Below are 19,160 nucleotides of genomic sequence, written 5' to 3'. Positions count from 1 at the left end.
GGAAGTATAAGAGAGAAAAGAAGTTTATGTAAGAATAAAAAGTTTAGAGCTGCATGGTATTCCATTATGTATACATACCACAACTTCTTGATGTTTATGTATACATACAACAACTTCATGAATGACCTCTCCCAAACGTGGGACTTAAAGATTGTTGCAAGGTAGCAACAAAGGCCCAAAGGCAATATACTGGGAAAAGTGATCTACACAACTGAGTTGGAGAGAGGCAGGTTTAGAGGAGAGTCATTGAGGTCCTTGGGGGAGGCATGTGGGTGCACTGATAATGGGTGTGGTATTGGAATTATGTGTTTATGAAATCATTAACAGTCTTGTAAGCCACAGAATCTCAATAAATAAAATTTTAAAGAAAAAGAATGAATAAACTGAAAAGTACATGTCTTGTACAATTAGACTATATGCCAGGAAAACAGAAGCCCTAAAAGGAAGATATCAATCCCCCTCATATATACTGTGTTCTCAATTCTCTCCTAATAATCACTCTCTCCCTGTCTTCTAGTTCTGTATCTTCAATTCCCACACCCAACCCCTAGTCATTGTGGTCCCATTAAGAGAGATTATCTATACAGGATTGTATAGATAGTATATTGTATATTGTATTATCAATATTATTAATATTGTAATCTGATTGATAGTCACCTATCTGTGGCTACAGATAGACCTCAGAATAGTGCTACACCTCCCTGTCATCCTCCCTGTCTCCATGGTTTCCCACCTTCTCTTTACTGGTTTCCCACTTCCCCTCAAACAATCTAGCATCCTTCTTCTTTCCTTCTCATAGAACAATGGCAAAACATGCATTTGACCTAATACACTATTTTACTTACCTTGCGTTCAAACTCCTCCTGGCGTCTCATGACATCCTGGCAGTAACTCTCAAGGGTCCTGCGTCGGTATGTCTCTTGTTCCCGGGCAGCCTGCTGCTTTACCCTCATCTCTTCAACCTGACAGGTGAACACACACTATGACACAGGTAACTAAGTCTATAGCCTGAGGGATACATCTCTTCAACCTGACAAGTGAACTGAGACTGTGATAAAGGTAATTAAGTCTGCAGCCTGAGGGATGCATGGGAGACCAAGAGTAACAGAGAGCAGGGAGGAGACAAGAAAAAGGAAAAAGTGTAAAGCAAGGATACAGAGATTGGATATGACAGCAGCAGATTACAGAGAATGAATAGAGATTAAGAATACAAAGAGGGGCTGGAGTGACAGCATAGCGGGTAGGGCGTTTGCCTTGCACGCAGCCGACCCGGGTTTGATTCCCAGCATCCCATATGGTCCCCTGAGCACCGTCAGGAATAATTTCTGAGTGCATGAGCCAGGAGTAACCCTGTGCATCACCGGGTGTGACCCAAAAAGAAAAAAAAAAGTGAATAAAACAACAGAAGGGCAAGGATACAGAGTGGGTATGACAGCAGCAGTTTAAGGAGTCTGAGAGGAAAAATGGCAGAGATATGAATAGCAGAGAACAATAAAGTTTGGAGCTGAGAAGATATATTTTAAGCTGAGGAAACCACTGAGAACCAAAGAAAAGAAAATACAGTTTTAGTATGATCCATCATTTAAAGAGGAATGAACAGAAAGAGACTATAAAAGAGACAGGAGAGAGATAAAAGACAGAAAGAGGCTTAATGAAAGCATAGCCTCAAATGTTGAGAATTTGAGTAAGATGAGGGAAGTACTATTCATGTATGCGATGTCCAAGAATAGGCTAATGAGACAGGAAGAAGTTGTTGGAGGAACAGTGGGAACATGAGCTGAACATCAATGAACTGGAAGGTGAGAGAAGGTGAGGTGAGCAAAGAGAAACACAAACTACCCAAAGTAATGGCCCTCTCCCCCTTCCACAAACAGTCTCAGCAAACCTCAATGCTACATCTTCAATATTCTGCAGAATTGGCAATCCAGCAAGGCATGCTCCCCTCTCCCAGAGCGATAAGCTTACCCTCTTCTTCTTAAGTTCAGCCTCCCGACTGGCATGATCATTGCAATGAACAAACTGGGGAGCAGAGGTCACTTTGGAGGCAGCTTTCTTCCCATTCTGCACTGCAGGCTAGTCAGCACAAGGGGGAAAAATCAGACAGCTAATGAACCCATGGAAATCAGCCTTCCCAGAGAGTTAAAGCTGCACAATATATTTGTAGAAAGAAAGAGGAAGAGAAGTGACAAAGAAAAGGGCTCTGTATCCCTCCAGAAAGCAATTCTCCATTTCCAAATCAGGCTGGACTAAAGAACACCAGGAAAAGAGAAGGGGGAGGACAGAGAATATTTTCCAAGTAAAGGCCAAGGGAAAAACATTCTACACAAGCAGCTCTCCATGTTTGGTCCCTGAACCAGCAACAACAGCATCACCTGAGAACTCGTTACAAATATAAATCACCCAATGCCATGACAGACCTCTTAATTCAGAATCTTGGAGGTGAGGCCCACAATGCTATTTTTTTTACTTTTTTTTTTGGACAATGTTATTTTTAACCAGTCCTCCAGGTAATTCTAAAATTTGAGAACTGAGGCCAGATAGATACAATAGTAGATAAAACACTGGCCTTGAACAATAGCTGACCTGGATTTTATCCTGGCATCCCAAACAATTCCTGGAACCCTGCCAGAAGTGATCCCTGAGCTCAGAGCCAGGAGAAAACCCAAAGTATAGCTGGAAGTGACAAAAAAAAAACTAAAACAGAATGTGCTCTAGTCCAAGCCTTACTTGCCCATACCTCACCTAGCAGGACATCTAAAAGCTTGAGCCAAAGAATTTTCAGTCACTCCCAAACAGATCTAGTCCCAGCTGGGCTACCTTAAGTCTATGAAATTTTTTAATAAAAGTTCAGTTTCATCATCTAAAATATCGAGATGATGACTATCCCTGTCAAAGAAAATGAAGATCAGGACTGTAGCGATATATAATACAGCAAGCAGAGCACCTGTCTTGCATGTGGCCGATTGGGATCAATCCCTGGCACTATTTGGGGGCCCCTGAGCCCACCAGGACCAACCCCTGACTGCAGAGCCAGGAGTAAGCTCTAAGCATCACTGGGTGTGGCAAAAAAAATAAAATAAAAATAAGGAAATCAAGCCCAAAGATGTTGTAAGTTTGCTGATTTTATGCTCTAGGAACTCAGAAAGGGAAGAAATCCAGATCTGCTGATTTCAAAGTGGTGCTCTATCCAGTCACTCAATACCTATTGAATTTCCAGGCCTCTTATTAGGACAGGCCACCTGTTTCTGACCTTACTCCCAATAATCAGCACACCTTACCTGAAAATGGAGCCAACTTACCTTCTTGCAACCTTTGGAAACTTTAACTGGATTTTTATTTTCTACAAGAGAAAAAAAAAAAGTGGCTTTATCCACCTACCTACCATTTTACTCACACCTTAATCAAGGTTAGGCCACACTGGAAACCTAAAAAAAAACCCACAGTTCAGCACATCTATATAGGCCCAGTTGACAGCAACAACAGTGTTAAAGGACGGATTGTATACTCTTTGGGGCATTATTTCAACATTGAATCCCAAACAGTTCTTTTTTTTTAAATGAAGGCCTATTTATTTCTCCAAGCCAATGGGAACACAAACACTTGAGTGTGAAAATCAGGGGCATCTATAGAGACAATAAGGCAGGCTTCCAAACAGTTCTTATGGAATCTTGTGAAGTGAGTGACTTGAAAGTGTGCTAGTGACTTGTTTCTCTCCCCCAGCATCCTGCTGAGGGCAACTCAAGAATTCTGGTCCCAAGTCAAGTGGGGAAGTTAATAGCAGGGGAAGGTGATCTGAGGTCTCCTAGCCAACCAAGCCATGGCAGATATCCTCAACATGTGTAAGAAAGATTAGCCCTTCCTGCAGACCTTCCTCAGGAATGAGACACAAAGGAACTTGACCTTTTCAGCTCAACTGCAGTCTCCCCTACATTTAAAAAGAGATCTCACATTCTCCAACCAAGACTTTACAAAGTCCAGGGACTTAAAAGACTTTTTACCCACTGAAAGTCCCAGCTGTCATGCCCTTTACAGCTGGCTTTTCAGGGATTAGAATGGCCTCCCTTAAATCTCACCTCCTGCAAGGGGACTGAAGGAATTACTTGAGAGGGAGGGTCTGAAAAGTTAGGATATATACAAACAAATATAAAAGAGACCAAAATTACCAAGCAGAAAATAGTCTACACTGTCACTTTAAATGAGTCACACCAAAGCAGAATTCATGTAGGTAACAGAGAACTTTTATGTTTTACTGATTGATTCTGTGGTTTACAGTATTATTAATATTGGTTTCCCATGCACATAATTTCAATACCATATCCTTCACCACTGTACCCACCTCCCTCCCCTAGGGCCCCAATACTCTTCCTTCTCAACACCCCTCCTCCAACTCTCAGTTGTGTTGATCAGTTCTCCCGTTATGTTGTCTTTGGACCTTTTTTGCTACCTTGCTGCATATCTTTAAGTCCCACATGTATCTCTGTACCTATCCCTTCTATGACTGACTTCACTTAATGTGATATCCTTTAATTCCATCCATGTTGCTGAAAATTGCAACAAAATAAAAAAAAATTTGTTCTTTCTTAGAGCTAAATTGTAACTTCTTAATCCATTCGTCCCTAGTTAGGTATTTGGATAGTTTTCATATCTTGGTTATTGCACTAAGCTGTGCAATGAACATAGGTGTGCATATGTCCCTTCAAATGAATGCTTTTGTGTTTGGGGGATAGATGCCAAGAAGTGGTGTTGCTGGGTCATATGGTAGTTCTATTCTTCTTTTTCTGATAGATCTCCATATAACTTTCCATAAAGCTGAACCAGACATTTCTGCCAGCAGTGTATGAGGCTCGGTAGCAGAGAATTTATATTAAAATATTACTTCTAAGTCTTAAAGGATCAATAAGATTCAAGGAATTGTGAGGGGGAACCCCAAAAACGTGATAATTAAATAAAAATTCAATAGGCAGGGGCTGGTAAGACAGTACAGTGGGTATGGGCACTTGCCTTGCATGTGGCTGACCTGGGTTCAATCCCTGGCATCCCATATGGTCCCTTGAGCACCACAAGAAGTAATTCCAGGGGCTGGAGTGATAGCACAGCAGGTAGGGCATTTGCCTTGCACACAGCTGACCCGGGTTCAAATCCCAGCATCCCATATGGTCCCCTGAGCACTGCCAGGAGTAATTCCTGAGTGCAGAGCCAGGAGTAACCCGTAAGCATCACCAGGTGTGGCCCCCAAACCAGAAAAAAAGTCAAATCATGAATACATGCTACAGATATCCCTTTTGAAAACAAGATTAAAAAGTTATTTAATTTTGATAAAGTGATAAAGAAATCAGAACTTAATTATCTTTGTTACTCATAAACCAATTACCAACATAATAGATTACTAGCTGCCAATATTTTTTAAATTTTATTTTTGTAATGAGAGGAGGAATTAGACCAACAAGTTACCATATTGAATGTAAATGTTAAATTTTCCTCTATAAGAAGGCACTTGAGTCTTCTTTCCTTCAAAGTACACAGGTTGTGCCCGTATCCCCGTCTCTGGCAACTAAGCAGTCACGCCCACAAGCCACCTCAGGCTGGCGCCAGATAATCTTGTCACTGGCCACCATCCAGATCGTATGTCTGCTTGCCTTAACCATGCAGCTGGACCCCACGCCAGGCTGTTCCACTCGGGGTGCCCCAGAGGGGGGACAAGTGACACCCCTCCCCGCCCCAAGGGACCCAGCCCAGACAGCCGAAAACCTCCAGAACTCAACCACCGCCATGCTCACAGCCGCTATCCACACGCTCTGGCCGAGCCTCACCCATGAGTGAAAATATTCCTGGACCCCGAGGCCACAGATGTGAGTGAACCTATTCCTGGACCCCGCAGCCGCAGACACTTTATAGGACACACCCTACCCATACTTCAAGAGTACCACACCACATTTGATAGGGTTCAAAGTAAGAAGAAACCAATCTTAGAGGGAAATGTTTTTTTTCTACTATATATATATATACACACATATATATGTATGTATATATATGTATATATACGTACATATATATGTATATATATATGTAAAGCACAGAAGGCTCAATCTTTAACATGCTAATGATCTCTTATAGAAGGGCTTAATGCCCCTCGGTGAAATACAACTATCTTCAACTCTTTCCTCTAAGGATCCTTTTTGGGGAGCATTCAGCGGTTTTTCTATAACAAACAATACAAAATATATTATTTTCATTCTGCTTTGGGGTAGGGATTGGGGTTCAGGATGGAAACATCCAAAATATGATGGTGGGAAGATGTAATAGTGGTGGGATTGGTGTTTGAATATTAAATGTAATCAAATACTGTGAACTACTTTATAAAATTAAAAAATTAATTTAAGAAGGACGCATGTTGCAATTAAAAGAATGGGATGTGTGCATGTGTGAGAGAGATAAAGGGGAAACTTTTCTGCCTACAGGCAGACTGGGGATGGGGGCGGGGTGGAAGGAGGGAAACTGGGGATATTGGAAGTGGGAAATGTACACTGGTGAAGGGACCAGTGTTGGAATTTTGTATGACCAAAATGAAATCATGAACAACTTTGTAACTGTATTTCTCATGGTGATTTAATTAAAGAAAAGGGATGTTTGGAATGCAACAGGTCTGGACATTTTACTGCATAATTCAACCTGCCTAACTGCACTGGAAACTGAGACCTACCGTAGATGAAGGAAAATTCATCATCCAGAGGGGAAGTCATCTTATGGGGAAAATATGTGCTTCAGAGAGAAAGAAAAGGAAGAAGGGCGGGATCCAGTCATCAGTCAACACCGCAGCACCAACAGGCACTAGTAATCATTCAATAGCTTTCAAGAGAAAACAGCAATACAGGACCATACAGCCGTGTGCAAGAAAACAGCAGGGATCATACCCAAGACAGCCGTGTGCAAGAAAGCAGCAGTCCCAAGCTGCAGCTCCTCTAGCCAGCCAGACCTAAGTTCTTACTTTGGCTCACTAACTACCCATGATTTTAAACTATGTCCTTAGAAAGACCGAGTGATACAACTCAGAGTTTTCATGTTATGAACCTGCTATGAACATGTGAGACCTTGTATTCAACCACTGGCACATAAAAAGAAATCAACAAAACAAAGCAAAACAACACAACCCAATAAAATAAAATTTAATTTAAAAAATAATCCTAAAAAATCATCTTAAATATCTTATGTCTCAACAACATATAGGCCAAGCTTACACATTCTGATGTCAGTATTCAAAGGCAGATCTTTTCACATACCAATCATATCCCAAATTCTGGTCTCATCTCACCCCTATACATCCTCAAACTCTGTGTCTGTCCAACACTGAAATTCCAATCACGCTCTCTGAAATCCACATTTTGCCCATCAGCAATTCTCTATAATTTTTCCTTCTCATGTTGGGTATAATTCTCCAAACTCCTGCCATATGGAAGACACAGCACTCTTCCAACAACACTGCCTCACCTACAGGTCTTTGGAAAAGTGGTCTTCTCTAACACAATAGTGCCTTGAGATTTTGTCCTAAAAATTGGACAAGAGATGCTCTCTGTCTCACCATTGCCAAACCAAAACTAGTTTCCCTTTTGTTAAAAAAAGAGGATGATTAGGGGCTGGAGAAATAGTATAGTGGGTAGGGTGCTGGCCTTGCACAGGGTCAATCTGGATTCGATTCCCATTACTGAGCATGCCAGTATTGATCTCTGAGAGCAGAATTAGAAGTAAGCCCTGAGCACAGCTGAGTGTAACCCAAAATCCACCCAAAAAAAGGATTAACAAAACAGTAAACTGAGGTTGCAAATGGCACAGGAAGGAAACCTTGGGACTTCTACCGAGGGGTGTGGTATAGAAGCAAGAATAAAACAATAATTGGTATAGACGCATGAATAAAACAATAATAGGTAAACGGTTGTAAATCACATTGCATAAATTAGAATAACTGAGGAGGGGGCCAGATAAATAGTATAGAGGTTAAGGCACTTGCCTTGCATACAGTCATCCTGAGTTCAATTCTCAACAACACATTATTATCCACTGAGCACTGCTAGGAGTGATCCCTGACAAAAGAGCCAGGAGTAAGCCCTGAGGTACAGCTGGGTAAGGCCCCTCAAATAAATATATAAATGTGTGTATATGCATATATATTTATATGCACATATAGATACATAGATGTAGATCTATCTATCTATCTAGATACATTAACTGTTTTATACTAGCCAAAAAACAAAAGGGGAAATTTAAATTCTTTCTCCTGTTTTTGAGAATGTTTATGTCTATGTCGGTCACCAATGAGTCTCTTTTCCCCACTTATTAAAGTACCTGGCTTAAAACATTAATTTTGTGGCATCAGGAGGACCAGATCTAGCAGTAGATGGAGACCCATGGTACAGTCCCAGCAAACTAGGTCCAGTTATGCAGGAATTCAGTGTTCAGAAACAGTGATGAGGTGTTGCTCAGACCTGAAGGTATTAGAGAACCCAGCAGTTGGGTGAGGGACATACAGTTCTAAGGATAGAACTCAGGGCCTCGCACATCCAAGGCATGTGCTCCAACCATTTGCGCTACTCTTTGGCTCCTTATAGCTTTATTTAACTACAACTCCACTCATCATTAACATGAGTAACAGTTTCCAACACCGTTTTTCACTTCTACACTCACCTCCACAAACCTCCACTCCACCTATAATTATCATCTCTGCTTGACCTTTAGTAACCAGTCTCAGACTCCCACTTTCAACTATCTTCAAGTACATTTGTCAACATTCTAAACACTTCCAAATCACTGAAACCTCTACTCTGGTACCCCCACCCCATTCCCTTCCCCTTCCTCATTAAGCTTGCACTAGTCTGTCATTACCAACTGACTACATACCTATGCTACCAATCGCTGACAGATGCAGATCTTTTAAGTGATAAAACACCCATCTTTTTAATAACCATTCAAAAATGTACAACTGTATTTCATCACTCTCTGAAAGACACCTCAATAACTTCCCAGCTTTAGTCACCCTTAGAATTTAGGTCCAAGACATCTTTAGCTTAGAGTACCAGTAACTGCACCACACACAATGCACATGTCCCATCTTCAAATGAAATCATCATCCAAAGTAGTTTGATCATCAATTTTCCTGCAACTTACCAAAAGAATCTGTTTTCTGTGCACATATAAAGCTTTGTTTGGGGGTTGTTTTTCCTTTACTTGGGGTCCACAGTTAGCAATGCTAAACTTCTGGCTCTGCACTCAGAAACCACTCCTGCTGGGCTCAGGGATGTACAATGTTGAGGATCAAACCAAGGTCAGCCACATGAAAGGTAAGCACAATATTTGCTGTGCCCCTAAAGGACTTTTTTGGCTTTTCGAACCCAGTGATTCTCAGAGGTTACTCCTGGTTCTGCACTCAGTACTTACGCCTGGCGGTGCTCAGGGGAACCATACAGGATGCTGGGGATTGAAACCAGGTTAGTCATGGGCAAGGCAAACACCCTACCCGTTATACTGTCACTCGAGCCCTTGCCCCTTAAAGTTTTATTTCACTCTCTAGCCCCTAAGGTTTTTATTTCATTCAATGTTCACCTTTGTTCTCACTATCATCAATGCATAGGAATCTTTTATAATTGGTAATAAAGACAGTTTATAAATTTATTCCAAATTCTAAATTCCATCTAGCAGTTTTTCCAAGTATAGTCTTTCCATAAAATATATCTTTATTTTTTAATTGTCAGGATTTTTTAGTATGTATATTCTACTTTATTTAAACAGATAATTGTCTTTCTCATCACTAATCAATAATTTTGGATTCAACTGATTTGGAAATTTCTCACATGCAGTATAAGTAATTCTGTTCATTTTTTGAGTTACTTGAGAAAGATGACTATTGTTTTTAGTATTAACATAACCATCTGATTCTTCATGAACTGGAGGATTATAAATGAAGGCACAGCAGATGGTGCTAAGGGACCACATAAGATGCTCAGGGTTTGAACCAGGCCCAGCTATGTGCAAAGGCAAATACCTTAACCCCTGTACTAACTCTCTGGCCCATTTTTATTTTTTGGCCTTTTGGGTCACAAAACCCAGCAATGCTCAAGGGCTATTCCTAGATCTGCACTTAGGAATTACTCCTGGTGGTGTTCAGGGAACCATATGGGATGCTGAAGATCAAAGCTGGGTCAGTCGCATGCAAGACAAATGCCCAATCCGCTGTACTATCACTCTGGCTCCTTGGCCCCTTCTTAAAAGAAAGTCTTATTTGGATACCACAATTTACATTATGGTTAATAATGAAGTTTCAGACATACAATGTTCCAACTCCACCTTCCCCAAACTATCAGCATCCCTCCACCAATGACTCAAGGTCCCCTCCCAACCACCTCATTCTACCCTCTTAACAAATTCAGTTCGATAGGCTGATGACTCTCACTGACCATTTGTTATTCCCTTACTATGGTACTTTATATTCAACATATGACAGATCATTCTATATTTGTCTCTCTCCCCCTGACTTAGAATGATTTTACCCTCTTTGATGAGAAAAAATTTTTTCAGCATTTGAACCAAACCCAGCTGTACTTAGAACTTATTCCTGAATCTGTGCTCAGAGACCATCCTGGCAAGGCTCAGGAGTCCATATGCAGTACAGAGGACTGAAGCTGCATGCCAGGCAAGTGGCCTACCTCCTGTACTATATTTCTGGCCCTGATGAAATTTTTTTTATGACTAAAGTAAATGTATTCAGGGCCAGTGTAATACTATAGTGGGTAGGGTGCTAGTCTTGTCCGCAACCAACAGGGTTCAATTCCTGGTTTCTCATATGGTTCCAGCAATGCCAGGAGTAATTCCTGATCACAGCGCCAGTAGTAACTCCTGAGCATCTCTGGGCATGACCCAAAAACCAAAAATAAATAACTTCATTAATTTAAAAAATCAAATAAATGTACTGATTTTTTTCACCAAACAACAGACTAGGCAGGACCACTACTCACAGAAGACATAGCCCACCTGATTGCATAATTCCCATCCAATCAACCCAGTGTGCTACCAACTGCTATCATTTTCTATGTGGACTATGGCAGGATAAAGGTAAAGAAATAGAAAACTTTATTGGTCGTGATATCTTTGCCTTCCCTTTTAAAGAAGTTGTAATATAAAGTGTATTACATTAATCTACTCTTTCTAGGCTATAAGGATCATGGTAGGAAGGGGATAACTGTGCTAGTAACTACAGACAGACGTCTTAGTGATTGGCATAAAAAAGCTGTTTGGCCATGCTAGACCACTGACCGACAAAGAACCAGATGTGCATGAGAAGTAAATAGTGTAATGATGGAGAAAGATCTAATTGTAAGTATCAATACTCCCAAGTTCCTGAGGGTGCAGACAAGTAGAAACCGAGGAAGGAGTTTAACAGATTTCTGGAGGGAGCGATGTTTAAGTTGGAAGCTGAAAAACAAGAGTTTTCTTTTATACACTGATTAAAATCATAGAGCAATCAACATCACAAATAGACTTTTATTGATTTATTTTCTGATAATTCCATCTGCTATTCTTTAAGTTTTGTTTAAGCAAGCAATATGAAGTAAATATGTTATGTACCTGTCAAGGGGGCAGGCTTGGGGTGAGGGCATGGGATGGAAATTGGTGTAGGGAGCTCATACCAGTTGTGAAATTGGTGTTGAAATGTATGCCTAAGACAACTGTATTATGAACAACTTAGTAAACCGTGGTGTTTTAATAAAAAAGAAAACAAAAGTTATCCTGTTGAAAAATGAGATTCCTAATTCAGAGAGAACAATAAATTCAATTAAACCGACTGTCTCTATGGCTGAAACTTTTAAGTCAATACTTATATCGAGGTACTAACCACATACCAGATAATATTGCATTTTACCATTGGGGAGGGAGTTTCCCAAATAATTCTCAGGAGGCCCAGGGCCTCTCCCAGAGATTCTCAGGCAATTACATCAGTGGTTCAATGGCCCCAGGATGTATTGCTGCTCGGGGCCTTCAATGCCAGGTATTACCCACATCACTCTAGCAGTGCTCCGCTCCAAGAACTGCTCCCAGAAACTCTCAAGGGACCATGAAGTAACAGGTATGAACTGTGTCTGGCCAGTGCAAGACAAGTACCCTAACCCTTGCACTACATCTCCACCCATTTTACCTAATTAATTGTATTTATTTTTCATTTGGAGGCAATACTCAGCTGTGCTTAGGACTAACTCCTGGTTCTATACTAGGGATCACTCCTGGCAGGCTCAGGATACCATATGGCACGCCAGAGATCAAATCCAGGTCAATTGTGTGCAAGGTAAATGCCCTACCTGCTGTAACCCAGTTTCACCTATTAACTCATTAGATCTTCACGATAACACTATCAGATAAATGCTATTATTACCACTGTTTTGTATATAAGGTGACTTAAATTAAGTAATTTGCCAAATGCCACACAGCTAATAAGTTGAAGAATTGAAATTCAAACCAATCTGGCTCCTAAGTCTTAAGTACCAGTTCAAATAGGTCCTTTATATATTTTTAATTGTTTTTAAGAGATTCTGTAGTTTATAATGCTATTAACAATGGTTTCTCATGCAAGTAGTCTCAACAGCAGACCCATAAACCACTGTACTCCATCCTCCTCTCAAGGACCCTTTTAGCCCTTACTCCCAAAACCCCCCCAACTCAATTATGTGGGTCAATTCTCCCATTATGTTGCCTTTGGACCTTTGTTATTACCTTGCCATGTATCCTTATGATACAGATATGATAGAGATCATTCTGTATCTAGCCCTTTCCTTCTGACTGACTTTACTCAGTTTGATACTGATAGTTCCATGCATGTTGATGCAAACTGCATGATTTTGTTCTTATTCAAAGCTGTGCAGTTTTCCATTGGGTATACATACCACATCATCTTGATTAGTTCATCCAAAGATGGACATTTGGGTTGTTTCCATATCTCGGCTATTATACTATGTGTGGCAATGAATATAGGTATGAATATATCCTTTCAAATGAATGTTTTTGTGTTTGAGGGATAGATGCCAAGGAGTGTATTGCTGGATCGTATAGTAGTCCTACTCCTATTTTCTTGTATAGATTGCCATACAGATTTCCAAAAAGCTGAACTAGACAATATTCTCACCAACAGTGAATGAAGGTTCCTTTCTCCCCACAATCCCAACACTGGCTGTTGTTAGACTTTTGGATGCATAAGATGATAACTCACTGTTGTTTTGATTTGTATTTCCCTAACCATGAGTGATAATGAGCACTTTTTTTAAAAAGTGTGTCATACGCAGTGGTGCTCATGCTTCTGGTGGGCTAAGGGGCCTATGGGGTGACAGGGATCAAGTCTAGGTAAGCCGAATGCAAATCAAGCACCCTCCTTGCTGCACTCAGGCTCCTCAATGAGCACTTTTTCATATGTCAGGCTACCAATTTAAAGGTACAATTTATAAAAGAATATTAGAGCTTGGGCCCAGCACAATAGTACAGTGGGTAGGATGTTATAATATCATTTTATATTATATATTAGGGCTTGCAACCTAAGCACTTAACTTTTTATCAGTTTCTCCACCTGTTAAATGGAAATGCTAATTAAAGGGAAGATTCTTCACATGGAAGTGGGGAAGACGACAATGATCTCATGTGTGTTAGGGGCTTGTACCCGTACGGGGCTGACCTACGTTGGGTTCAATCCCTAATATCCCAAATGGTCCCTTAAGCACTGCCAGGAGTGATTCCTGAGTGCAGGGCCAGGAGTAATCCCTGAGCATTCTCAAGTGTGGCCCAAGAATAACAACAACAAAAAAAAATCCACAGTGATATCATGTATAAAAGATAGGCAGGATCTCATGCATATTCAACAATATGGCTCAGTGTTAGAATACCTGCTTACATGTGTTAAATCCCCTGCACCACACAAAAAGAAACTCACTGTGTTTAAGTTTCATCATAACTGCTTTAGAGCACGTAGGTTCAAATCTTTAGGCTTTCTTCTTATCCGGATAGGGTTAGAACTAATTTAAACAAAGAAGGGAGAAAAATTATGTAAATGCCTTAAAGACAATATAAAATATTAAAGAGTATGGTAAAGAAGTCATTAACAATTAAAAGAACTGGGAGAAGGGGCTATATTGGAACTCAGTCTGGTATGGCTGAATGAACTACCCAGGGAAGACAGCATCATACTACCCAAAAGAAGATTAAGTCTAAACTTCTTGTTCTTGACAGACTCAGTGTGCCTCAATATAGAATATGCGGTCTCTGGTACTCTATATCCCATCCTGAAGGGTAAACATACTTAGCTAAGGGATTAGCACTAAACCCCTGTATTTTGAGGGGAGGAGGAAAAATGAGTAAGGAAGCAAGGAAAAATAAGTAAGGAAGCAAGGACAATAGTTCTACACAAAATGTTAATAGTACTTCTTTTTCTAGGTAGGGAATTACATAATCCTTGAAAAGGGCAGGGGAGACAGATTCTAGGAGTATACATGGGGAAAAGGGAGCCCGAGAACAGGGATTTTTACCTGTCTGTGAACTAAGGTCACTGCAAAAATCTTGAAGAGAAGGGAAAAAAATTTTTGTTTCCATGTGTGGTTGCATGGAGAAAATAATGGATCTGTAAATTTCAAAGTTGTACAGAGGGTGATCCTGGGTTGCTTTATCCTGGAGAAGGCTATAGGGTGAAACTGAGACATACACACACACACACACACACACACACACACACACATATGCTTGTGTCTACTAAAAGGTAACTTTAAACCCACACTAAGAAAGGGGGAACTATGCGTCTGTACTTGAGTGGGATCTGCACCTTTCTTGCAATAGGCTAGTCCCCTTCTACAGGAGGTGGAATTAAAGAAATCTGTTTATTTTTATATGGGTTAAACTCATCAGTGAGCTATTACTGAGGAGAACAGGACCACTGGTTCCCTTCAAGGAGGTCAGGCAATACAGTGATAAATTAAATGCATTAGTCCCTCAGAGAAAAGACTGCACTGTACCGCAGTCTGTATGGCTGAATCTACACAGGAAAGACAGCATCACATTACCCAAAGAGGGAAAAAGAGTAGTTAGTCTGTGTGGAAAGAGATCTGAGTTCCTCCATGTTGGTTAAGAGGAAGCCAATATACATATACCATGTATATGTATATTGACCAGTGATATCACAGCCTCTCTATACTAAAGGAGGGAAAGATGATCTGTATCTACCACAAAAGAACAAATCTGTGTCCCTCCACCTTGCGGATGCCTTTAGGGGCAGATGCAAACCTCTTAGGTGTCTGCCCCTTTTGGCTGCTGGCCATTTGGCCATCAGGGCTTGACAAATTCAGTAAACCCATGCTTCTACAGAAATGGAATAATGTCTGTTCTTTCACAATAGGGATTCATTCTAGCAGAAGAGGGGGAAATATCTGCATGGTTCTCCGTGGGCTGATATTCGTGTCTCCAACCACTTTGGGGAAGGGTACTGGACTGTCTCTGCAGGGCTTATGGGTGGGCCTTATGTCAGCCACTGAGGACAACGCAAAGATTTGTCTGAAATATTCTTAAGATTAACCCCTTAATCTCTTTTAGTGTCTGAAAAAAGGAGAGGAAAAGGGTGACAGGTGTCAGGGAATACATCAAAGCCTCTGTCTGAAGGGAAATGCTGCATTGCCCTTCAGAACACTGAACACTGAAGGGAAATCAGTGTTCTTCACCGCGAATCTTTATCCGGCACTGCTCAGTCCATGTGGGGAGAGAAATGACTATATGCATAAGGCTCAAGTCATCACAGGTTTGGTGCGAGTGCCAAATGGAATCCCCGATGCAAGGAAGACAACTGACACTCTTTCCACTGCTAGTCTGTATCTCTACAGTGTGTATCCGGGGGGTCTACATCGGTCTGAATGTGATGGGGCAATGTCCCTTCACCTCGCAAGAGGACATCTGGGCGCATCTCCACGTGGAGAGCTACCCCGGGCTCTCCTGCCCTGAAATGGAGCTGGCTCTTTTCCTCTCCGTTCCAGGGTGAAAGACGCCTCTGGTTTCGCCTCACTATCGTATCGTACCGCCAGCTAGCTGAGCGCTCAGCACAAAAAAAGAGAAGAGTTGTCCTTACCTCTACTTCCGGCGGGGATCTGAGAGGTGAAAACATGAAGACTGCAAGACACTACAAGACATTCAGGCACGCGCTGCGCCGGCGCTGTTAGGTTTCCACTTCCGGATTCCAGCCTCTGGGCAAGCCGCTCCGCCGTCAGCGCCTCCCCCGGGGGCGGGGCTTCTGATTGACGGTTCCGGCCCGCCCGTCTCTTCGTGACTGCAGCGCTAGCCCCGCCCCCAGGCTGCCGAGTGAGGTAATTTCCGAGGGAGGCGCATGTGCGGGAGCCGAAGTCGGTGCTGTAGCCGTGAGACCTATTTGTAAAGCAGCATCTCGTCTGCACGTTTCCGCCTGGTACTAAATATGTGCGTTTTCGCATCTTAGCGGTCACCGGGACCGAACAGACAAATGTGTTCGTGGGCGGGGGTCGGTGCCTTTGTCTATAAGGGAAGATGGCGACGGGCACGGTCTGAGAAAATGGCCGCCAGGGTCACATGTCTTGCCCAGGATCCCCCCACCTGAACTGACTTGGTTAGCTGTGCCTAACAGACTTCCCGGCTTGTGAGGCGCCAACCAAACCCTAAGGCCAAATGCCAGCTCTTGGTGCAGAAGCTCAGACTCCCAACTAGGCCCAGGAGTCTGAATGTAAGCCTCTCCCATCTGCTCTTTTCCCCTCCTCCACTCGACTACCCACAATCCCCTGAGTGACATCTGCATAATGGACTGAAAGTTACCAATTGAGTCGCAGCAAGCTAGTTAAGGATTTCTTTAGAAACCGTCTTGAAAGAGCTCCTTTCCCAGTCTGAAAAGTGTCCTGGGGCGGGGGCTATTGGGATCCCTGCTGGAGGAATGTGGGTACACTGGTGGTGCGTGTGGTGTTGAAGTATGTGCGTGAGAAACCACCATATCGGTATTGTAAATCACTGAAATCAATTAAAATACTTTTAATGATTGGACCCTTTAGATGGCATAAGGAGCTGGATCCAGCTCATGGTTTGAATGCAGGACCTAGACTTGGTTTCCCCAACACCACAGGGTGTAGCAAAAAAAAAAAAGCTACAAACACAAAAATCGGGGCCAGAGACATAGTACAGTTGATAAGCAGCTTATTTTGTTTTTGTTTTTTAGTATTTGGGCCACACTCAGTTGTGCTCAGGGCTTACACTCCTGGCTCTTTGGTTCAGGAGTCATTCCTGGCAGGCTCAGGGGACCATATGGGGTGCCTGAGATAGGAGCCAAGTGTGTGTGGGGGGGGGGGGGGTGCAGAGATATTACAGTGAGTAAAGCGTTTGCCTTTTGCATGCAGCTGACAGGAGAAGAAAATAATAAACTTGTATGTATTTGTGACCTATGACTATGGAAGGACATTTTAGTATATGTGCTGCATATGCAACGAAAGAACTTTTTTGTAACAAAGTCCCAAGTGCACAAATATGCGGGGAGATTATAATGAAAACTTGGATTGGAGTTAAAGTTGGTATTACTACTTTGGAAAGAAATTGAAAAATACTCAGAGTAGTCGAAGATGCCCCTGAGACCCAGCAATTTCAGCTACTGGTAGATAGGAAAGGAGAAAGAAAAATCTCTCTTGAGTGATAAAGGCACACGCATGCACAAGGAGGCATATACAAGAATATTGCAACAAGAAAATCAATAAATACCGGCGCAGTCATTTAACAGAACACTACATGACAGGGAAAAAAATCTACCAGACTTGATCACAGCTGAGATAAATTTCAGAATTATATTACTGAGATAAAATTTAAGTTGTAGATGAAGTATGAAAACATTTATATGTAGCACTGTCGTCCCGTTGTTCATCGATTTGCTGGAGCAAGCACCAGTAACATCTCCATTGTGAGACTTGTTACTGTTTTTGGCATATCGAATACTCCACGGATAGCTTGCCAGGCTCTGCCATACGGGCAGGATACTCTCGGGAGCTTGCCAGGCTCTCCGAGAGGATCAGAGGAATCAAACCCAGGTTGGCCTCGTGCAAGGCAAATGCCCTACCCGCTGTGCTATTGCTCTAGTCCTGAAAACATTTATATAGATTTTTTTTAATCTAGAAATTAATGCACTATATTATATATACATTATCTGGTATATAATTTTTTGGTGAAGAAAGATAGGTTTATTGAGACTTATTTAGAAAGATGTGAGGGGAGAGAGATGGAGAAGTACATATTGGAGAGAACACAGACCTCTAGAGTGGAAATAAGCAAGGAAAGAAAACATCAAGACAAACAAGTGAGATATGTGTCCAAGGGAGAACTCAGGCTTGAAGGGCAAGCCAATAATAATTTTTTAAACAAAGGAATTAATATCTGACGTAGTGTGGTGATTAGCTCTAGGGAAAAAACAGAGGAACAGGCAGATACACATGGGACTTCAACTGTTTGTTATTTTTATCTGTGTGCTAGATATATGGGTGTGTTATTTTAGTTCTTGTAACATATTCGTATGCCTGAAATATTTTTTTAGGAAAGGCTACAGAGGCTACCAAAAAATTTAAAGACAGTTCAATCTTTATCAGTGGCCCTAAAACTTTTTTTTTTTGCTTTTTTGGGTCACACCCAGCGATGCATGGGGTTACTCCTGGCTTTGCACTCAGGAATCACCCCTGGCGTTGCTCAGGGGACCATATGGGATGCTGGGAATCGAACCCGGGTCAGCCACGTGCAAGGCAAACGTCCTACCCGCTGTGCTATCACTCCAGCCCCAGTGGCCCTAAAACATTGAAGAGCATCAGAATCACTGGAAGAGTTTCTTAAAATGCTCTTGTTGGGGGTGGAGAGATAGTATAGCAGGTTAGATGATTCCTCAAAAATGGCTCAACCCAGTTTTGAACCTTGGTACAACATGTAAACCACCACCACCATTGGAGCACTGCTACAGGGAGCCAGGAGTAAGCCCTGAGAAAAATAAACAACAAAAATATTGATTGTTAGACTCCAAACCTGAAGCTGTTATACTAAGTTTGATGTAAGGCCAGGAATTAGAATTATAACAAGTTCCCAATTGATGATGAAGAAGTCCAGGTACCACATTTTGA

The 19,160-nt window shown here is 41.8% G+C and overlaps 1 protein-coding gene across 2 annotated transcripts in view; it reads right to left on the bottom strand.

The window, feature by feature from the left end:
- Nucleotides 1-16,499, bottom strand: part of GNL3L (G protein nucleolar 3 like) — a 41,224-nt gene extending 24,725 nt beyond the window's left edge. The window contains exons 1-5 of one of the 2 annotated variants that reach the window (XM_055122391.1): nucleotides 16,127-16,265; nucleotides 13,955-14,036; nucleotides 3,300-3,340; nucleotides 1,966-2,073; nucleotides 846-962 (exon numbers count right to left, since the gene is read on the bottom strand). In XM_055122391.1, coding sequence (XP_054978366.1) covers nucleotides 846-962; nucleotides 1,966-2,073; nucleotides 3,300-3,340; nucleotides 13,955-13,973 — 285 coding nt within the window. In that variant the 5' untranslated portion in view covers nucleotides 13,974-14,036; nucleotides 16,127-16,265. Of the gene's footprint in view, nucleotides 1-845; nucleotides 963-1,965; nucleotides 2,074-3,299; nucleotides 3,341-13,954; nucleotides 14,037-16,126 lie in introns of both variants that reach the window. The other variant, XM_055122390.1, reaches the window with a different exon arrangement.
- Between the last annotated feature and the right edge of the window lie 2,661 nt (nucleotides 16,500-19,160).

The sequence above is a fragment of the Sorex araneus genome, chromosome X, assembly GCF_027595985.1.
Source record: "Sorex araneus isolate mSorAra2 chromosome X, mSorAra2.pri, whole genome shotgun sequence".
Classification (NCBI taxonomy): domain Eukaryota; kingdom Metazoa; phylum Chordata; class Mammalia; order Eulipotyphla; family Soricidae; genus Sorex; species Sorex araneus.
This window is presented reverse-complemented; position numbering and strand designations above follow the sequence as displayed.